Source organism: Equus asinus, chromosome 29 (genome assembly GCF_041296235.1).
Source record: "Equus asinus isolate D_3611 breed Donkey chromosome 29, EquAss-T2T_v2, whole genome shotgun sequence".
Lineage (NCBI taxonomy): Eukaryota > Metazoa > Chordata > Mammalia > Perissodactyla > Equidae > Equus > Equus asinus.
Window position 1 is genome coordinate 28,252,815 of NC_091818.1, and position 22,542 is coordinate 28,275,356.

The 22,542-nt window shown below is 36.8% G+C and overlaps 1 protein-coding gene across 2 annotated transcripts in view; it reads right to left on the reverse strand.

Moving 5' to 3' along the window:
• PLXDC2 (plexin domain containing 2) overlaps nt 1-22,542 on the reverse strand; it is a 406,735-nt gene that overhangs the window by 176,333 nt on the left and 207,860 nt on the right. For both annotated transcript variants that reach the window (XM_070501269.1, XM_014846019.3), the window contains exon 5: nt 19,696-19,765. In XM_070501269.1, coding sequence (XP_070357370.1) covers nt 19,696-19,765 — 70 coding nt within the window. The remainder of the gene's footprint in view (nt 1-19,695; nt 19,766-22,542) is intronic.

Sequence of the window (22,542 nt, forward strand, 5' to 3'; positions counted from 1 at the left end):
ATGAACAGCTCCCATTTCGTGAGATTCCTGCTGAAGCGAAAAGGACATGCCCCACCTTAAAAAGATTACTTTGTCACATGGAGAAGAGTTTGGAGGGGCAAGATTAGAAGATAACAATAATTTAGGAGACTACAAGAGTTATCCAGGAGGGAGGATAAGGGTGAAGACGTGAAGACAGAAAGTATGCGAAAAAGTTGTTGCATTTGAGAAAGATCAAAAAGAACAATTGTTCAAGACTTGGTAATTATTAGATGTGATGAGAGTTGGTGAAAAAGAGGAGTCAAGAATGACAGCAAGATCTCAGGACTGAACAAATTAGTGGGTGCGGCTCAGCACATGGAGGCAGGAAATACAGTGGGAGGGGAACACTGGCAGTGAGGAGCGGGGAGTGGGGTACTGAATTCAGTATTGCCTTTGAGGTTCCTATGGGGTCTCAACACAGAGAAGCTCAAAGTGCTGGTGGATGTACATATCTCAATTCCCAGAAATTTCTGGACTGGATATATCTGCATATTGATGTTTTAAATCATGGAGGAACTGGCAGTGATCAAGTTCATAAGGCTACATTCATTCGGTGTGCAATCCAAGTAGCAAAAAGGATACCATGTCTGAAGTTTCATTCACTGACATTTGATTGGCTATTGTAGGAAAAAATCCTCAATATTAAAAATTGTACAAATGGAATGTCATACTCATGCTACTCTTAATATTGTTTAAAAGTATGCCTCTTCAACTAATATTAACATGTGATGAATCTTTAGCTTTTAGGATATATTTTGTGGGGTAATTATTTTCTGGGACTTTCAATAAAATAGCTAGGTAACGATAGTTTACACCAAAGCCATTTTGTTTTCACCGTGCAACGTGTATATAATGTTTATGTAATATTCACATATATTATGCATAAGAAATATTTACAATTTCAGAATTTTGAGATCTTTCTCTAAACTTGTTTTCACCTTGCTAATAAATCACTCTCTTTAAGGCATTAATTGTAGCTTAAATATTACATTTACATAGCACAAAATAAGAAAGGGTGAACCAGTGAGAAGAATGTACATAAATAGCAAAGCAAGGTTAAATATATGCACTTTATTGTCTCTAGGGCATGGAAATAGAACAACCACACAACCCATCTCCCTTCATATTTTCCCTTCCACCTAATTCATTCATTCTGCTCATCACCAGGGCCACTTCTTACTTAGATTTTATGGCTTCTAATCCTCTGTTGTCATTTCAGATTTGGTTAGTGAACCTAAGAATGACATCAGTTTTGAATTTTCCTTTCTTTTCTGTGGAAAATAGTTCCTGTAACTTGATTTTGGTGGGGATCATGCTTGAACTTTAAAAAATAACCCAGTATCCCAGAATACACTTGGACATTTTTTCCTGTTTACTATTTAAATCTCCTGCCATCTTCCAGAAAAGCGGCATAGGATTGGGATATGAACCACCATTTACATCTGTGGGTACTCTGCACCCAGCACTTAGCTCAGCTGGCTTACCCAGTGGTGAAGGCTCAGCTTCATTTGTGGTGAGTCAACTTCCCTGACACTTAGCTGTGCCCAAGACAATGCCGCCACACAAGCCCCATGGTTTACCAGGGTGTGCAAGTCAAGAGAACTGTGGGCTTTTCCTTCTTATTTACCCAACTGCAAAAAGGTCTTGAGAAAAAAAACCACAGACACACAATGAATATAGAAGCCAATGCTCATTTTCATCTTTACCAAGTCAAAATGGAACCCATGTGAAAATAAAGATGGGACTATCACTAAATGCATCAGAGTGCTATTTATCTTATGTTTCTTATACCAGTTAACTATTATTCTCTTGTGGGCTCTCTCCCACTCTCAATTACCTACCCATGTATAAGAGTTCTGTCAATGAACTATCACCTCTGTTAACCCCTCCTTTCTAGCTGTCTTGGTCCAATTTAGGTCCCATTGTTTTTTAACTAGACAATGGAAATGATGACCAGGACCCAGCTTTCCATCCATCCTTCACAATGTAAACAAAGAAGCAACCATAGTAATTTCCTCCACAAAACCTTCAATGACCCCACATTACTGGTTATTAAATTAAGTTCAACCTTCTCCTAATACCAAGGACTTTTTCATAATGTCTCCAACCTATCCCCTCGATCTTATTTCTTGGTAACTATCTCCATGTATCTCATGCACAAGTCAGTGGACCACTTGCCACTCTCGACTAGTGCTATAAATAGCTTTCCTGTGCTTCTACTTCCTCTGCTTGCAATACCCTTCTCCAGCTTCTTGGCCTATCAATATCATACTCTGGCTTCAAGATTCAAATCCAATGCTACTTCCTCCATAAATCCATTCACGACACGTGCAGTAGGAATTAATTTTTTTTTAAATCTTAGGTTCCAAAGCCTTTGGTAATATCTCTATAATGTGTGACATGCATATATGTGTGTGTGCCTGCATGTGTGTGCCTGTGTGTGTGTATAAATTTAACAGTGGATCTCTGAATTTAACTAATTGAACATTTCCTATTTCGACTGTGAGTGGTTCTGAAGGGCCATGGCATGTATTAGTTATGGTTTTGCTGCAGCCCTGATTGAATCACTCAGTGTGGGGAGGACATGCAGGACTAAGTCCCACAAACAGCTGTGAGCCCAGTTTGTGCCCCAGCCTCCCAGCAGCTATGTTCTCTAGACACGGTCAAATACAATTTGGGTGAAAATTATACAGGATATTAATATTCTTAAGTTGTGGAATAGATGTCCCTTAGCAAATATAAGAAGGAGCTACCCTTTATTGAGGATTTAGCATTTGCCAGGACTCCTCTATGCCCTTTCTAGGTATTATAATATTTAATTCTCACAACAGTTTGTATGGTAGGTGCTATTGAAATACCCAATGATTTACAGGTAAGAAAATTAAGAAAAAGACGGGGCAGAACTATTAATTGCAGAGGCAGGGTTTGAATTGAGACCATATTACTCTATAGCTTGCACGTTTAACCAACACATTCTGCTGTCTGTCGGGTGGTAAACATGAATGATCTACTAGAGGTGCACCACAGTATACCTATACAGGTATATTGTACATCTCTACCTCTCTTGGGGACAGAGATCATGCCTTTTGGCTTGTTGCATCAATAGCGTCCCATATTGTTCCTTGCAAATAGCAGACCCTACTACTAACAAAATGTTCACTAAACTGTTGAAACTTGACACTTCTTTTCAACCCAGAAAAATATCTCATTCGCTCATAATTCTGCTTTCTTCTTAAATGCAAGGCTATAAATTCTCATTTGCCTTGGGATTTTTCACTAAAAATTAATTTAATACATATTGGAAACATTTAGCTCCTTCATTGCAGCTATGTAAAGTAAGCATTGGCATGGAAAGTGCAGCATTAGGAGTATTCCTTAATCTACACTTAGGGACCACTTGTCAGAAACAGAGTTAAAGTAGATTTGAAACACCTCCAGGCCGCGTAGGTCCCTAGAGCTATAAAGTATTCAAATTTTCACTCTTTGACCCATTGCTGTTTAGACAATTTTGATTTTATGGAAAAAAAGGAATAATGATTTACAGAGCCTGTATTATGGGAATTTATATATTCCACTTCTTTCATTCTCTACATGCGAAAATGCACTTCATTAGCATTCGAGTTAAGGCACAGAAAGGGGGGGTGCGACCAAATGCTGTAACCAACACATCCTTGCTGAAAACACTCGGCAGGTTCAAGGACATGTCAGAAGTAGGAGGGAGATCGTTAATAAAAATAGTCTAATGAAATAAACACAGGATATGGAAACCACAATCCACTAAACAGAAATGCTGCTTGTAAATGCAGCCTACTTAGTCTTAAAACCAACTGCAAATATATTGCCCCTGGTTTTAAATTATCTACTTCATTAGGTTAAGAAATTACTTTTTCATTGCTACCAAGTGGCACTTCATCAGGAATAGTGTGCCCAACTGCCAAACTCTCAAGGTCTAAATACTTAACCTGCATTTATTGGAGGAAGAAAAATCAGTTAAGGTTAGAAGGTCCCAGTGGCTGTACGATCATTGAGGGTTTTACATATGTAGCTCAACCAACAAATATCTCACTGGACAACATCGATATTTATTGGCTTGAAGCTATTGTCTATGTAAGGCAAATGGAATGAAAATGGTGGACTGCGCTTTACTACGTGGAAATGGACAACTTGGCAATTTTTAAAAATTACTCAGCAAGCCAAACATTTTCACGCTAAATGTTTAGTGTTAATAAATTATCTTAAATATTCTCTGAGTTACAGGAAGACTCTCAAGATCTTCAAGCTGAACAGCACACGTGAAGATCTCCTCTTCAAGCCCAAACTTGAGGGTTGGAAGTGGAATCTACAAACCTAATATGTGGTCCCCAGATAAAAGGCTAGGGTGCGTGCTGGCCTATGTAGGCCAAGAAGAAACAAGTTTGATTCCCACAGGAAAGGATGGGCCATGTGTATTTGAACGAATAACCCCAAGCAGATTGATACATCATAAAATCCAGACCTCCATAATGATATTTTGACACTTTTGTTCTGAATTCTGCCTTTCCAAAACTGGGGACTCATGGTAGCCCCTTCTTAGTTAGGAGTTTATTCTTTATCCTTTAAAATTTGGAAGACTTGGTTTTTTCATACATCCTTTTGGCTTACATTTAGGATAAAAAGGCTCTCCTACGGAAGACTTCAATCTTAGAAAAGACATTGCTTGAGTGTAAGTGGCACCACAGTTATTCAGACTGATGTTTACACGACTTCTCGGAAGTTAACTGCTCTGGCGTGCTACAGGCTTGATTCTTCAAGGGGCTGCTACAAATGTTATTCACTTTGACAGTGGGTTGTTTGAATGAGGTGGTTGTGACAGATACTGTCTTATTGAATCCCTGAAGGGGAAAACATTAGAAGTTTTCTCTTCTATCCTCCTTTTGAGATCTTATCCACATGACATATGACTATAATGGTAATTTGAAGAGGCCAGCCAACATTTTGCATTTGGACCAAACTGAGAGGAGACTGTCAATCTATGCTTTGCATTGGGAAAATGCTGATAAGAATATGCAGAACTCCCTTATTTCCTAAAGAAAACAGTAACAAAAAAGAAAAAGGTAGGAGGGGATAAATCATATTGTAATTTAGAGCACAGATTTGGGGAAAAGTTAATGAACAACATCACGCACGAACTATTTTTAAAGACTGCCAGACCGCAAAAAATGGAAAACAAGTACATGTCCCCAGTGAAAAACTCTGGAAGACAGACACAAAGCAGAGGTGACATTGAGCCTTGTAAGAACAATCCTGCACTCAATAGTCTAAATCTTGACCTGTCAAGCAAACAATTACAAGAAAGTAATTAGATCCGCTATCCAGGGATGAATAGTGACTTTTTTTTGCTTTTACGGTTTATAGGCAGTTGCAGTTGAATTTATGCCTGAAACCTCTAATTGCTTTCTCTATGGTGTAAGTAGAAAGATTTTCATAAGTTTGTTTTTATTACAGATTCTCCACTGACCAGATGTTACATAAAGGCACCATGTTTCTTAAAATCTGTTTTGTCCCCTTAGCAAACATAGTAAACAGAAGAATCACCTGGGGGATTTGTGAAAATCAGATTGAGCAGGGAGTGGTAGTGGCCAGAGGTTGCTGAGGATGGGGCTTTTAGTCTTCACCCTCCATATCAGGTTTCCCACGTCTTCCCAGATAAAATAGTAATAATAAAAAGTACAAATCTTACAGGCATTTTAAAATATGAAATGTTAGAAAATGTTGCCATTTTTATTAAAACGAAACAGAATCTAGGCAAAAAACAGTATTCTTGCTATGCAAACACAGCTTAAAGACCATTTACTAGATTCATCTCTCCCTTTCCCTCAGCTGCTAACCAGGGCCCTGGCCCCTTGCCCCCTCTACAGAGAAATTCCAGATCAGTCCCTGTAAGCAGGTCTGGGGCAGGACCCAGATATCCACACTGTTAAGAAGCACTCCAGGTAATTTGGAGGGAGTCTGTTATTCATTCTAATATTTTATCAGTTCAGTGGCAGTTACCTGCTAAGCATGAGGTGTTGAAAAAGACAGCTGCAGCTTAGCCTATGAAAGTAAGATTTTTAAAACAGAATTGAATGGCAGTTTCCCTCTCCCTACCCCCCAATAGATGAGAGCCTGGTACTTCGGGTGCCAAGCTGCAGGAGAAATGCTGTAGGAGCAACCATTGTACAAACAACTTATTGCCTCTAGAGGAAAAATAAATACACGCTTTTGTCCTTGACCTGAGAGTCATGCCATCTATATGCACACAGAAAAGTCAAGTAATTGAGATATTCTATAAGTCTATGGAACAGACAAGTTATTTATTTCATAAGGAATATACTGAAATAAGGATGTCACTTGGACAATGTTAAAAAGACACAGATTTCTCAAAGAGATATTTTTACAGAAACAGAGCTAACGTAATTCCTTACCTCTACCACTGTCTTCCTGAGCGCCTTCAGTAGCTGGTCCTGAAATCTTTCATTCTACACATTCTTGACCAAGTACTCGATTAAGGTATTTGCAGACTGTCCCATCAAGCCAATCTTTGCTTCTGTCCAATCGTATACCCACTGAAGGCAGCCAACAGCTATTGTCCTATACAGCTGCCCTTTTTGAGGAACCCTGTGGTCTGGAACTTCCGTCCCTTCCGGCCTGTACTAGTTCCTGACCCTATGCCTTCACTTAGCAGCAGCCGTCTACTCACCTTCCATAGAACGTCTCAGTTTCTCAGGATGACGCTCTGCTTTGGCTTCCTGAAAGTATTACTGTCCTTTCTCATTCTACAACCCTGCTGTAGCCAGCCCTGAGCCCCAGCCAGGCTTTTGCTTCTCAGACGCTGGCTCCTGCTCCTTATAGCTTGGCTAAAAGGCAGGTTACTCAGTATCGGGACATTGCCAAGAACTTAAGTATCACCTTGGTCCAGAAAATCTCTATGTCTGGAGTTTGACTCCTGTCTGGTTTCAAGTCCAAAGTCACCAGCCCTTTGGACATCTGTAGCAGTCAGCTCAGGTCCCTATAACAGAATACCGTAGAGGTGGTTTAAACAACAGAAATTTATTTCCTCACAGTTCTGGAGGCTGGAAAGTCCCAGACCAATGTTCTGGCAGGGTTTGGTTTCTATTGAAAGCTCCCTTCCTGGCTTGCAGACAGCTGTCTTCTCCCCCAATTCTCACATGGCCTTTTCTCTGAGCATGTGTGCCGGGAGAGAGTGAGCTTTCTGGTGTCTCTTCCTCTAAGGGGACAGGGCCCTCCCTTGTGATCTCATTTAACTGTAATCACTTCCTTAGAAGTCCCATCTCCACGTCCACCCACACTGGGGTCAGGTCTCCAACACGTGAATTTGGGGGGGGACACAGACATTCAAGCCACAACAACATCCTAATTTAAAAATGTCCAGCACACAGCAAGAGGAGCTCCACCAGCTATGACCTGACTCATTTCTAATTCTCTTCCCCTTCCTCAGCAGTCCGCTCTCGCAGTCCCGCTACCTCTTGCTGCCAAATCTGCAGGACTTCTCATAACAGCTACAAGCCGTTTACATTTGCCTATTTCTCCTTAGGAAACGCTCAGGAATTTGTTTCCAGTTTCTAATTATTATATTGTTAATGAACGAAATAGTTGCTAATAACATAAAAATATGTTGATACATTAGATACAGATATCTTCTATTCTTAAAATAACTGTTAGAATTAAACCAAGAATCACTCAAATCCTTTTTCTGCCCTTCTTTCACTGCCATATTCAGCAATTTGATATTAATTCAGGTTTATCCCCAGGAACCTTAGATATATTAAACTAGAGTTTTGGTTTCTATGTTTTAGCATAGCACTGATAAACCCTTCAGTAAACAATGTAAACACATACTCTTAATAAAAATGGCGATTTCATGAACAATTTTCTCTACCTCAAATTCCAAGATGCAAGAAATTTTGAAATAAAAATAATTATGAAAATAGCTTTAGATCTTGTACTCTTCAAAATTTTAGTTTGTTTGATGAATATCTTTTACAAGATTATATTAAATAAAAACAAATACATGCACTGGATGGATTTATTCCCTATCAATTCTTACCAATACGAATTTTAAATATTAATAGTGTTTGACAGGGTAACACATGCAAATAGTAATAATTCGAAATGCACAAATGATTGCCAAATTTACTTCTCCTTCTTATCCCTGACCTCCAGTGATCCACCAATTTTCTTCAAGGGTAACCACTGTTAATAGCTCCTTGTATATCTTTCCAGAGATTTTTCTATGCACTTGAAAGCATATATATGTTTCTTCCAAATGATTTCAGAGACAGTTTATGCATCTATAAATGCATCTGTCTGCAAACATATACATGCACACATACACAAATATGTGTGTAACCTTGCTCTGCACCTTGTTTTTTCACTAAGCACACACAGAGCTACCTCATTCTGTTTAAAGGCTACGTAGTGGGCTATTCTGTTGGTGCCCGACAACTTACTTCACCTGTCCACAAGCTGAACGTCCTTATTGATGGATATTCAGGTCGTTTTTCAATCCTTAGCAATGGATATCCTTATATATTAGTTCATACATGTGTGACTACACCTACAGGATATATCTTTAGAAGTAGAAAGGACAGTTGTATATTCTTCGTTGTGGGTCCTTCTAGTTGTGGCATGTGGGACGCTGCCTCAGCATGGTTTGATGAGCAGTGCCATGTTCGCGCCCAGGATTCAAACCAACAAAACACTGGGCCACCTGCAGCGGAGCGCGTGAACTTAACCACTCGGCCACGGGTCCAGATCCAGTAATACAGTATTTTTGTCAAAATTAATGAAACAACATTGAGACATAATTATTACCTAAATTATCAAGTAGACATTCAAATTTCCCTAGTTTTTACATAATATCCTTTTTGTGGTCCAGGATCCCAACAGGATATCACATTACATTTAGTTGTCGTATCTCCTTAGGCTCCTCTTGGCTGTGATGGTTTCTCAGGCTTTCTTTGTTTTTGATGACTTTGAGAGTGTTGAGGAGTACTGGTTGATAATTTTGTAATAAGATTTGGTTTTCTCTGGGTTCTTTTAAGATGTTCTCTTTGCCTTTTTTTTTTATATATATAGTTTGAAATGATATGCCCAGGTGTGGTTTTGTTGTTGTTGTTTTTTCTAATTGGTGTTCTCTGAGCTCCCTGGTTTGGTGTCTGTCATTAATTTTGGAAAGTTCTTAGCCACTATTGTTTCAGATAGTTCCTTTGCTCTGTTCTCTTTTTCGTCTTCTCTAATATTCCCAATTATATGTATGTGACATCTTGTATTATTGTCCCATAGTTCTTGGACATTCTATTTTTTTCCCATTCTTTTTTCTCTTTGTTTTTCAACATTAGAAGGTTCTGAGTCTTCAGTGGGCCTGTGTCTTTGGACTGTAACCCAAACCTTTACAAGTGTTTCTCTAGTGGAACAGTTTCCTCCTGCCTCATAGGGCCCTTCCTGGCTGTAGTATTTCCAGTCTATTTCTTGGAAATTCTGACTCTGGTTGACCATGTATTTTTATTTTCCCTTTATGTGAGGCAGGAAGGTTTGAGGGGGCTCTAACCTTTGATTAGGAGAAGGCTCTGGGTGTGTTTAGGAGAAGGCTCTGGGTGTATGTCACAATGATTACTCCTCTCTTCTCCCAGCAAAGCCATGAGGGGACCTTTTTCAGAACTCAATATGAGAACCTGATGGGATTCAGACAGGTCAAGCCCATAAAATTTAAGGGTCCCCCCTAAGACTGGAGACTCCAGAAGTTTCTTACTCTTAGGCTTATCCACACTCAAACTCTGTCTTCCTTGAAATTTAAATGACCATTTAAATGTTATTATCACTTGTGGTTCCAGTGGCTTCTGCTCCAGGTAATCAGGCCACCATTGTGTCTCTTTGGATGCACTCTCTAGGTTTGGGGGATGGTGGTCTGCCCTGTAATCTAAGCTCTCTGGTGCGTCCAGTGAGAGTTGTTGATTTTCAGTTTGCCCAGCTTTTTCTTGCTGTTAGATTGGGAGCTGAAATGAGAAATTCCTGAAATTCCTTTTTAATAAAACTGCCTTTGTCACTTTCTTTTTCTTCGGCTGCCATATTTGTCTTTTTCTTACACTAGCTCTTTACATATTGAACAAGTAGCCCTTTGTCAGATGCATTGCAAATATTTTCCAGGTTTTTATTTCCTTTTCCTTAATTAATGGTGTTTAACTGCCATGAATTTCTTAAAATGCCAACTTTAATATATGCAATCTTATCAATATTTTCTTTTGGTTTTTGGGCGTTATATCATTCTTATAAAAATGTTCTGAATTTCAGGATTACAAAATAACTCCAGTTTTCTTATAGCGTATTTTATAGCTTCATTTTGCACTTATGAAAAAAGAAATCAGGTTAATCTAAATAATATATTTCAATTCCTATGGAAAATAAGAGAATTTAGCAAATAAGCACTGTCGGAGTGGGAGAAATACAAAATGATAAATAGTGTTAAAATAGGTAGCCATCTCTATTGAAAAGAAGTCAGAGTCCTATTCACTTTTCATAATAATAAATATAGGAAGGTTGAAATATAAACTTAATAATTTTCAACTTAACATTTGGAAACTAGGGTTCAGAAAAATAACCACTCACAATACCACCACTCCAGAACAATCAGCATTCGTTTTGCCTTCCATTCTACTTACCTCTGTATTTTAAAATAATCACCATCATCATGTAATTATAATTCTGTATCTCGATTATCATAAGCATTCTTTTCATGTTAATACACGATCTTATAATGTTAATTTTCAGTTATGTAATATTCTATGTCTTATTTTTTAAACTGTACAGAAGTTACAAGTACTCAATAACTTCCAAATTATATAACCAGTTTTATTAAATTTTATCTAATGTAAAAGAAATAGCTTTAAAAATTTCTCCAAGAGAGGGGCTGGCCCGGTGGCCAAGTGGTTAAGTTCACACACTCTGCTGCATGTGGCCCAGTGTTTCGTTGGTTCGAATCCTGGGCGCGGACATGGCACCACTCATCAGGCCATGCTGAGACAGCATCCCACATGCCACAACTAGAAGGACCCACAATGAAGAATATACAACTATGTACTGGGGGGCTTTGGGGAGAAAAAGGAAAAAAAATAAAATCTTTAAAAAAAATATTTCTCCAAGACAATCTTTAATGGTTGAGAACTGGAAAGGTAAAGAGAGAGAAAACAGTAAATTCTGCTTACAAGAATGCACTAATGTAAAGTTTGGGGAAACAGCTATGTTTTTAAGGCATTTTGGAGGAAACTGATAAGTTACTAAAGAAATTACTACTTGAAAAAATGAAGAAGTAGGAGAAAAAAGTTATTCCAAATTGAGCTCAATGACTAAAATTTCATCAACAATAAATTAATAAATGGTAAATCTTATACTATGTATATATTTACCACAATTTTTAAAAATTTAAAAAGGAGATTTCACTCTTTATCATTTATATAGTATTTTTCTTTGCAAAATCTAACTGTACCAAATTCTCTTACTTTTCTACTTCTAGAGCAATCTAAAAGTGCTGTGGATTTTCTCTACAAGCCATTAACTGAAAGATGCTTGTTTTTTAAAGTAGCTGTGGAAATTGATAATAAACCAATTAAAAGGCATTGTTCCCCATCTTCATTGCCTTCAGCAGAAATCTCTCATTTGAACAAGAATTCCAGTAGATTAAATAAAAATCTCTTTGTAGCCCGCAGGCTAGTCAATCAATGAGGTAATCTGAACACACCATAATCTCATTAAAAATAGTCTAGAAAATATTTAGACCTATTATTTTTTAATACTATGTCTCAGCTCTAGAGCTGTATCAGTTGAAGTAAGAACACATTTGGACCTATTTTCACATCATACCCACTGGTTTTCTGTGATATATTAAAAAAATAGGAAAAGATCCTGAAAATAAAGGTTTAGCACTGAAATAATAGGTAGTCATAAAGAAATCTGTCTCCTGATTCAAAGGCAAAATAGCAAGCATAAATTTAACTAAACAAATATTTAACTTTGCATTTGGGGTTGGGTGTCCAATACATTTTCAAGTTGGATTATTAGCGCTTAAGTGAATCTCAAGTCTATGAAATGCAACCTGGATGCTGTTGGGGGTGTGCCCATCCCTCATTCCCATCTTTTACCCAAAACTAACTTTAGGTTTTGATGACTTGTCCTTACAGTCCTTGTTATACAAAAGGTAGAATAAGAGGCATAATGATATGTATGTCCTGCTGATTATAATAATGCCTGTTACTCAGTTATGATCTATGATACCACAGTTAGACAAACATTTCAAGATTCTTCTGCCATGTGTTACAAAATTGATAAATTTTTTAAGACTTCTGGACGGTCAGAGAGTCACAGAATGTCAGCACTGGGAGGTCTTTAGAGGAGATTCCGTACTGCAGTTAGAGATGACGGATATACCCATGCTGATAAGAGGGCATCCCCTGTCATCTACATGCTATTATACCTCCCAGTCATGAATGGATGCGCTGGCCTTTAAAAGGAGCAGTTAGAGATGATGACGAGTCAGTCTCTAAACACCCTCTGAGCTATGGATAATGTCACCAAAGAAAACAACAGACAAACTAACTAGCAAGCACAGCTTTACAGAGAAAGTATTTTGAAAAGGAATAAAAGAGAAAACTTCCATATAAAAAGTATAATAATAATATAGCATTTTCTGTAAAATAGATATCTTTAACGTATATTAGTTAATTTAATCTTGACAAAAATCTTTATGAGCTAGGTATTTTTATTGTGCTATTTTACCGATCAGGAAAGGGAGGCAAGCGAGATTAAGTAATTTGCTGAAGATCAGACAGCTACGACTGGCTTGACTTATGAACTCACACATTCTGATTCAAGAGTCTATTTATTTTGACCTAGATGCTAGACTGCTTCTCCAAAAATATGAATTTCAGTTGCTGGCTCCAGTAGGAATTGAGGGAGCTCTTTGAACTCATTCCTGAAATGGCCAGCATCTAACGATTCAGCTCTTCTTAGTATTTTTTAAATTTCCTTTCCATAACTGGAGAACGTTAGCGCATCTGCTGTACGTTGTTACTCTATTAATTAATCAGAGTCACTTAGACTCCCGACTCCCTTTGTTTTCAACTGGATGACCTATTTGAGCATCTGTGTAATATTGCTATTTATCTGAATTATTAAGGCAGTGACTGGGAAAGAGTGAAAGCAAAACATTCATTGCCAATGTTTCAAATAAAGCCTGGATCCACAGGAGGATAAATGGTGCTTTCCAGAAGCAAACGTTCCCAAGTGACTGTCTAACTACTAGCAATAGGTAGACTCCTCTGTGCCTGTGATGGCAATGGAATGGGATGAGCCTGCAGAATCTTTTTACCCAGGCTCATCTTGGCTGATCAACCTTCCTCCATTCCTGTCCCCAATCATGACATCCACCATGTACTAAGAGTCCTCTCTCTTTTGTTTTTCTATAATTGTGGTCCTTTGTTCTACTTATATTTCTGCCTCTGGTATTTTTCTTGCTTATACCTATTGACTCAAGTCTAGCTCCTAGGCGGCTCCTTTCTGGGCTTCCTATTGCTCTAATCTCCCATTACACTACACTCCCAGCCTCAAGAAGCCGGTGCTGATGAAATATGACATGTAGATGCGTAGTAAAAACAAAAGGGCTTGTAAATATGCAATTATGGGGAAATAAATGTAGTCATGTGGGTGAATCTGCTCCTGACACTAGACAGTCTGGGGAAGAGGAAATTATCAAGGAGGACTGCTAAGACAAACTCTCAGGTTTTCAGAGAATCATTTAGATACAGCAAAGCAGACATCACATAATTTATCTTTCTGTTCAGGAATCCCTGAGACCTGAGTTTGTTACTTTAAATTAGTGAACCAAATTGGAATGGATTTATTTTTGTCCAGCATCTATCCCTTCAATACCTTCCCTTCATGCATCATGTCTCCAGATACCATAGTCTCTGCTCTCTGTTAATGATAAGAATAATAAAGACAAAATAACTCCATTTACTTTTTCCCTAGATTCAGAAAGTTAATGGATGCATCAAGTCCTGCTATATGCGCTTATATACTTGAAAAACAATGGGGTTAGTATTTATAAATCAATCATCATGAGTAACAACTAACTCTTTTCTGCTCTTAAGAAGCCTTTTATAACTTATTAATCAAGTCCCTCTAAAAAGCATGAAATATTACTTGAGACTACAATTAAAATACTACTGTTTGAAAGTGAGGGCAAAGAAGCAGCTGAAAGATTTGGCAATATAATTCCCGAAAACCCAATCAAAATAATACGCACTACTATTTTTTTAATGTCTCTTATTGGGGATTTATAGGGAAAAACACTATTATTGGTCAGATAGAGGAAATTAGTCTAAATTCGAATTTACTATAACAGCTCAAAGAATAACAGTTGTTTTTTCTTGGGAGGGGAGCTAGTGGTCTAGGAGGCAGGGGAAGAAGAGAGATGTATATTTTACTTTTGCCTGTTTGACTATATTTAATGCCATATATTAATTTTTCAGATATTAAACATTGATTACTTAACGAACATTTTATATTTTATTAATTACCATGTGGCAAACAAAATAAAATAGATCTAAAATTCAACACTTTAAACTTATACAGGTCTGCATGTCAATTATATCAATAAACCTGGAAAAAGTAAAAAAGAGATGTGTACGAAGTTTTCCCAATAAAACTGTTTTCATACCCTGAAAAAAAATGTAAACAGATTTCTTAGTAAATCTCCAACTAGAAATTCGTGTAGAAGGGAAGGGAAAGTAAATCCTTCATCTGGTCAAGGAAAGTAACACATTTTCATCATTATATTTTTAAATCATGTCATTTTCTATCCCTAATCTTATGTACAGCTGCATGCAGTTCCACAGACTATTTCAATTATGAATCTGTCTAAATACTTAAAGTTTGGGGGCCAGAATTATCTGGATATCCTCAACTCTTCTCTTCACCATTATATAAAGCAGCACTTACCCCGCCCCCTTCTCTCATCGTATTTATGTGTACCCACGATGGACTCATGAAAAAATATCATTACTAGTGATAGTCATAGGAATTAAAAATGATTTTTAATTTGAGTTTAATTGAGTTTTTAATTTTAATTGAGTTTAATTTAATTAATTTAATTTTTAATTGAGTTTAATCCTCAAACTTAAATCTACTTTTTGAAGCATTTAAAAGATCACCTTAGCAGCCTAATAATAAAAAAGAACCAATTAAAGTATTCATATAGAGAGAAAGTAAAAGCCAGTGTGATACACACACAGCACAACTTACTGGTGGCATTAATGGAAATATTTTTTATGAAATGCATAAAGGATCAGTTTTTAATGCCTGAAATATCTGTATTCTGAAGTATTTTTTAAATAAGAAGATAAATGAATGCTTGCTGAGTCTGCTACCAGTCAACCAGAAAATATGATGGTATTTCCAATTCATTTTGTGCATGATTTTTATGGATGATTGAAGCTTTTGAAAATTAAAATGCTTAATAAACAAAGACTCACTTTTGTAGTTTATAAATAAATGAATGGATATTTAGTTTCTATTTACATTTTTAACTAGAAACAAGTTTATTCATAACGAAATATATATATATACATAGACCCACACAAAGAAAGGTCACGGTAAATTATGTGTATATCTCTAATTTTAAACTACTTTCTGTTTTCAAATGGTGTTGAGCCTAACAATGACACAAGACATTACCATTAAGTTCATTTCAGTCTTAAATAAATTTGTGTCTATGTGAAGAGAAGGGGAGAGAACGAGGGGTTTTAAGGAGGTGTGGGAAATGGGAAAACAGAGAGGTAGGAGTGCAGGCGTCTGTGGTTTAAAATATCCACTTTAACATTTCACTTTCTTTTTCCAACATGCAATGGAGAAACAAGTTCAAGAGGAATTTGTAGACACAGTTGAAGAGAATTAAGCCAGTAGATTATCTCTGTTCATTTCAGTTTCATAGAAACCTATATGTTCCAATTTAAAAATCCGAGTCGTTGGTCTATTTTATTTAACCTGACTTGTAGTGTCTGTTTTTCTTCCAAGTCTTTCATGGTTAATAAGTTTATGAAGACTTGTAAGGTGATGAGTATTTGTCAGGTAGGTCTATCTGCTTATAACACCTAGTCAGTCACAGAACAGAGCCATCGAAAGTCTGCTTCAGAAGTCCTCTTTTAAGCTATTCTTAGCTTTATTCACTGCATCCTAATGGATCCTTTTTGGCTGGAAACCTTTGCAACCACAGTGATTAAACAACTCAAATATCGTGTCTTCACTGGCTCCTTCTTTCCTTCACCACTGCACCTATCACAGTCAGGGCACTACAATCCATGCAGAAGTATTGAAAAACCTTCTTTCTTTGCCTTCATCCCCTCACCTTACCTGCTCTCCACTGCCAGATTAGGCCAGGTCGGTTCTTTACTCAGAGAAACCCAGTGCTTGTTGGATATCACCCAAATGTCTAATGTTCAAAGTATCTCACGTTGCTTTTCCCATCTCTCATTCACTAGATTCTAACTCCCCACTCAAAATAAACCGATGTACTTGACAACCCTCCAAATACACTCAAGACAGGCTCAGCACTGTCCCTTAGCTCAGCATCCCATTGTTTGGAATGTCCGTTCCTTCTCCATCTCTTTTCAACCTGCCTCTTTGCCTACTAAAATTTCACCTTCTTCAAGTCCAATGTCAAATGTTAGCTCTTTCACAAACTGTTCTTGATCAGCCCAACAAGAATGATCTCCTCTTGGAGCAACCTTCTGCTCCTCCAGCACTTACCGTCATCCTTCTCTTATTGCTTAGTCATGTACTCCTTCCTCTTCTTAGATTCTAAGCTCCTAGATAGGAACCATAATTTATTCTTCCCTGGATACACTGAAGGATCATGTACTGTGCCTTTCACATAGTAGGGATTCAATCAATATTGATTAAATAAAAGAACAATGAAGGTGCAAAAAGCTATTTATTTAGTTGAAACTTTTACAGGAGATTCTGGTTTCATTTTGAAGAACCCCAGCTGAATGTCTAGATTATCTTGGCTATGCCTCTCTAAACAGGGTATGGATTTATGTACGCAAGTTCTATACTAGCATATTTTAAGTGGAGAAAAAAAGTTTCTTTACGTTAGTGTTTTCTTCAAAGAAGAGAGAGATCATTCAAGACACCAGATTTTTCACTTATTTTGAGGATCTTTTCAAAGGAAAATTATACTTTAGAGCAGTAAAGATGATGTAGCCATCTGTTTGGGTTTTTTCCTACTAACTCAACTAAAGGAAATCTTACTTCATATTGGCTGAATCATTGACATGACTTTTAAAGATAAAGCAATTTAAGAAACTGAAAATGAAAAGCTGCCCATATCTGTACCACTGTGAGTACAGATTTTGAACAAATGTGATTAATAATTCATTTTTTAAAGTTCAGTGGAATACTGGTAACCAAAATGTCAGAAAACATGCCTAATTTCCATATAGTATGATAACCATGTTTATATAATACTTTAAAGATGTGAGGTGTGTGACATAATTTATGGCATATAGGAGAAATCTTTCAATTTTACCTTTCTCCCTTTTCATTCAAGTCTTCAACAGATTAATTAAATGCCTATTAAATGCCTTGCACTACACTAGCACAGAAATATACGGTGAGTTTAAAAAGACACAGTCCTTTACTTATATATTGTCCTTTTTTTACATAAAACTTAATAATTTCAGAAGCCATTGGTTTTCCCCAAAACCAGTTCTGTTTGAGTTTGTAATTTTTGCTAATAGCATCATTTCTTTCCCTCGGTTTGAAGCCACAGAATCACCAAGGCACTCAATATTTGTCATACGAGCTATTGCAATATTCTTCCAATTATATGTACTAACTCTGGTCTTTTCGTACTTTAAGACACTACACAGATGACTAGATTCAACTTCTTAAAGTTTATTACTTACCTAATTAAGGACTAATGACTTCAATCGACTCTACATAGCATATAAAATTGCCCCAATCTACTTTTCTCATCTTAATATGCCACATTTTTTGTAAACCTACCCCCAGCTTCACTCAAACTCAATTATTTACTATCCTAAATATACTCCACCCATTTCCTCTTTCACATATTTACTCAAGATATTCTTCCTTGTGACCTACCCACCCTTACCTACACAACCATAGAAATTGTGTATCCTTCAAAGCATATCTTAAACAATAATTCTCGATAAAGTCTTAAAAGATTCTCACAGATGTTTGAGCTTTATCATCCCTGGAAACTTGTATTTCATCATTGGTATTTTCTAAGGAACTCCCTACTTTCTGCTTCACCTTGTCTGGTAGTCCACTAGGCTGTGCATTCCTAAGGCAGTGGTAGATTCATTTACCATTGCTTGGGATAGGTGCTCAAAAACTTTTATTTGCTTATTGATATTTATGATGACAAATCTTTTTCTGAATCCTACATATCTTCTAAGTCTCATGTTAAAATATGGCAAGAGTAGGGCTGGCCTGGGGGCATAGTGGTTAAGTTTGCACAGGCTGCTTCGATGGAGGTTTGCAGGTTCAGATTCCAGGCGTGGACACAGCACTGCTCATTACGCCATGCTGTGGTGGTGTCCCACATACAAAATGAGGGAAGACTGGCACAGATGTTAGCTCAGTGACAATCTTCCTCAAGTGAAAAGAGGAAGGTTGGCAACAGATATTAGCTCAGGGCCCATCTCCCTCACAAAAAAATAAAAAAATATGGCAAGAGTGATCAACATAGTTTCCATACCATCCAGAAGACCAAAAACAAGACTCAGTGAAGGAAAGAGACTCTGGTCTGTGGTGCCTCAGGCACGGGGGCTCTGCATTTTCACCACATTCATGGATTTCTTTTAACTTGCTTCTTACTTTTCCATTTTTGTGTTTTTCTCTCATTCTTCTGCTTTCTCCACTCCTCTGTGTTAGGCCTACAGGCATATTCTCTGGCATTTTTTTCTCTCTGCCAGTAGCACTCAAGAATTAAAATATTTCTGACTTCTGGGATATACTATAAAAATGATAATTGCCTTCCTAGAGTATTGCTAACTTCTAAACTAACCTCCAAAGTTTGTGGAGAAAAATAAAACTAAAAGAATTCAAACTGAATTTCAATGTTTATTTTTAAAACTCTCAAATGAGTTTCTGGTCAACATAGGTGACATTAAAGGAAAAATAATAAAGATAATATGCATATGATTGTGTGTTTGTGTGTGTGTATATATATATATATATATATATATATATATATTTGTATCTATCAACTATATACATCGAAAGAAAATAAAAATACCTCAACAGCTTGTTCAAGCATCTCTTCTTTCCAGCTTTATTCCCATTCACACAGTTTTACCATACTACCAAAAAGGAATTAAAACTTAGAAGGAAAGCAGAGGTGAATCTAAGCTAAAAATTATTATAACCACATTTTTTCTGCAGAAAGTTTTTCCAATAACTACACACTTTCTCAGGTTTTCTTTATACCCATGACTTCACAATAGAAGACAATGGTTTTCCCAACAAATGTCCCTCTTGAAATATGGAGTAAATTAAAACTAATAACTGTAGTGAAACTGTAGATTATTTAGGGTGAATGGGTAGAAAACCACTTACCCCCAGTTGCCACAGTGATTTCACGTAGGTAATGGCCATAAAATGGAAAATCGAAGGACAGATTCACTCTCTGCAAGGAACAACAACCAGAAAAGAAAATCAATAATGTGCATAACAGTAAATGTAAAATGAAGAGCCTTCCATTTAAAAAAAAAAAGATGCTTTTATGTACATCATTATTATTGTAATTGACTTTTAAAAGCTGAATCCTATATGGTAATAAAGGATATTTTTTCTGGTAATTAAATGTTTGAAGTATGTGAAAAAGAGTAAAGTTGCGCTGTTACGGCCTCTTGGTCTGTTCTTTGCTTACAAAGGGAATTTGGAAGTTTCAACTCTGAATCAAGATATTCTCTCTAATATCATCATTGCCACTGCAAATCAGTTCTGTCATCATGATGAGCAAGTTATTTGAGGGGTCTTTTTAGTTTGATTAGTCTTCTCCAGAACAGTAGAACACTTTATCTGTCAAGTTTCACTGAATAAAAAAATCAAAAGATTTCATTTTACACCATTATATATTCAATTTGTCTTCTGTAAATCCCATAATGAAAGGCGGTTTCATTGAACAAGCTGTCTTGCGCCTACAGATCTAGACTTGCAGATATTTTCATTTTTTAGATGCAATGAGCTCTCCAGATTCAGTATATTATGTCCACTTTTAAAAGCACAGAGTCGAAGAATAAAAAATGCTGGTTACTGGAGAGCTACTTTTCTTTTGTATAAAGGCAAATTGGAGATTTAGGAAGAAAGTTCATAAATTTTGCCCCTGTTTTTTCTAAAATGAGTCTTGAAGCTTTGGTTTTATATATAAATACATACATACATATATTTAGTTACTTATTATTATATATTACATATTATTATATGTCATCCTATATATTATACATAAGTATATATAAAATATATGCAGTAAAATAACAGAAGCAGAACACAATACAACGATGCAAAACAAAGAAACAAAAAACCCTAGATTTTTTTGTATCTTTGAAATGATATGAACCAGATATATTATTACTAGGCAAGAAAGAAGAAAAACAGTGAGTTCTAACAAAGATGATCAACTCAAATACAAGGATCCAGAGGGAAATTAATTAGCTGGTTTAGACCTCAACAGCACGTACAGACTACCTATAGTAAGAGGCTATTATTTTAAAATTCAGCGATTTCTATATTACCTATCTCCCAATACACAAATTTAAAAAAATAGAGAAGTAAATCTAGATTGAATTTGGTTCTTTCCAATTTTGCAAATGATTGCTGTTTTATATCCTTCAGAGATTTCTAATGACTTATTTGGCATGAAATTAATCTTCGAAAATTTACTGTGACTTTCAATTAGATTTTCTTTCCTTTTTAATGAAAGCTCCTTCTTCAGAAAGAGTTTATTACCATTTTTATTTTATGCTGACTAATGGTAAAAACAAAACCCATATTCAGTGCACTAACTGAAATTAGTGGCTGCTAATAACCCTAAAATAAAAGCTTCAATGGCAAAATCATATCTCTCAAAGAAGATGTCAGAAATAATTTTATAAAGACACTTGCTATAGTATATTGTTCTCCATCATTTTAACTTATTTCCAGGCTTATGAGAAAACTGGTAAGATTTACAACCCTTTGGCATTCTCACTTCCAGAATTTTGTTTGGTTTAAACATATACCACTAACAAACTTATCAATTACCACCAAAGATGAACCAAAGGAATATGATATTGGTTTCTCAGCCACCACAAACATTTAAATATTTTTAGAATAAGTTTGAGATACACATATACATAAGTTAAAGACTTTTTTTGAGAAGTAAATAAGTTCTCAAAGAAAATTTGCTAATATATCATCCTGAAGAGCAAAATCAATGATTGAAATGTTTCCCAGTTTATCTTAGTTATTGCCATGACCTGCTTCATATTGATAAGGAGTAGCAGTGGCAATTTAGAAAGGTGCTGTCCTCTCAATAGTTGTGAAATCCACCCATTTTTCTCCAGGTACGACTGACACTCTTCCCCAAGTGTAGGTTACTATTATCTCAGTAACTTCTTCATAGATGTCTTGACTGCATTTCCCCTAGAATTCATTCTCCATAATACCTAGTGTATCGCTCTCCTGCTTCAAATCATTCGATATAGAATCCCACTGTCCCTAGGATAGTGAAAATATTGAAATAATGAAAATGAGTTCTAAGGCTCACCACTAACTGGCCCCTGCTACCTCACAGTTTTCTCCTTGCCTTCTCTGTTCCAGCCCGTCTTCTAGAACATCTTGGAGTTCCTTGAACCTGCTAGCCTTAACCCTTGGCTCTGGTACTTCTACATGATGTCTCTTCTGACTGTAATCGTCTCTCAACCTTGGTTGGTCATGTCTTCCATATTCATTAAACTTCGGCTTAGTTTGGTTGGTACCCCAAACACCAACCCTGCCATAATGATTCAGGGGCAGATAGTCTGTTTGAAAGGTGATCTAGGAAGCATTTGCTAAAGGATGTGGGAAAAGCGAGACAAAGAAAAGAGAAAAACCAGTAACAGGTACATTATTGGGTGTGTTACCACCATCACCAGGTCTTCCCTTGGAGACCCCCAAGAAACATTAGAGAAAACATGCCTCAAATCATTTCATTGGAGGTCAGGCAGCTGGGACATTTTTCCACCAACTCCCACCTCCCGTTGATCAAAGGCTGCTCCTGGGGTAGTTAACTCCCCTCCTCCCCTGGATTACCCTTGCTTGCACCCTCAGGCAGAAAGAAGAGACAGAGCACTTGAGTTGGGAAGTTGCTGGCATGTTAGAAACTGTCTCCAACAGTTCAGGTGAACTCAGACAGAAGGGATATGGAGCAAAGCATGAACAGAG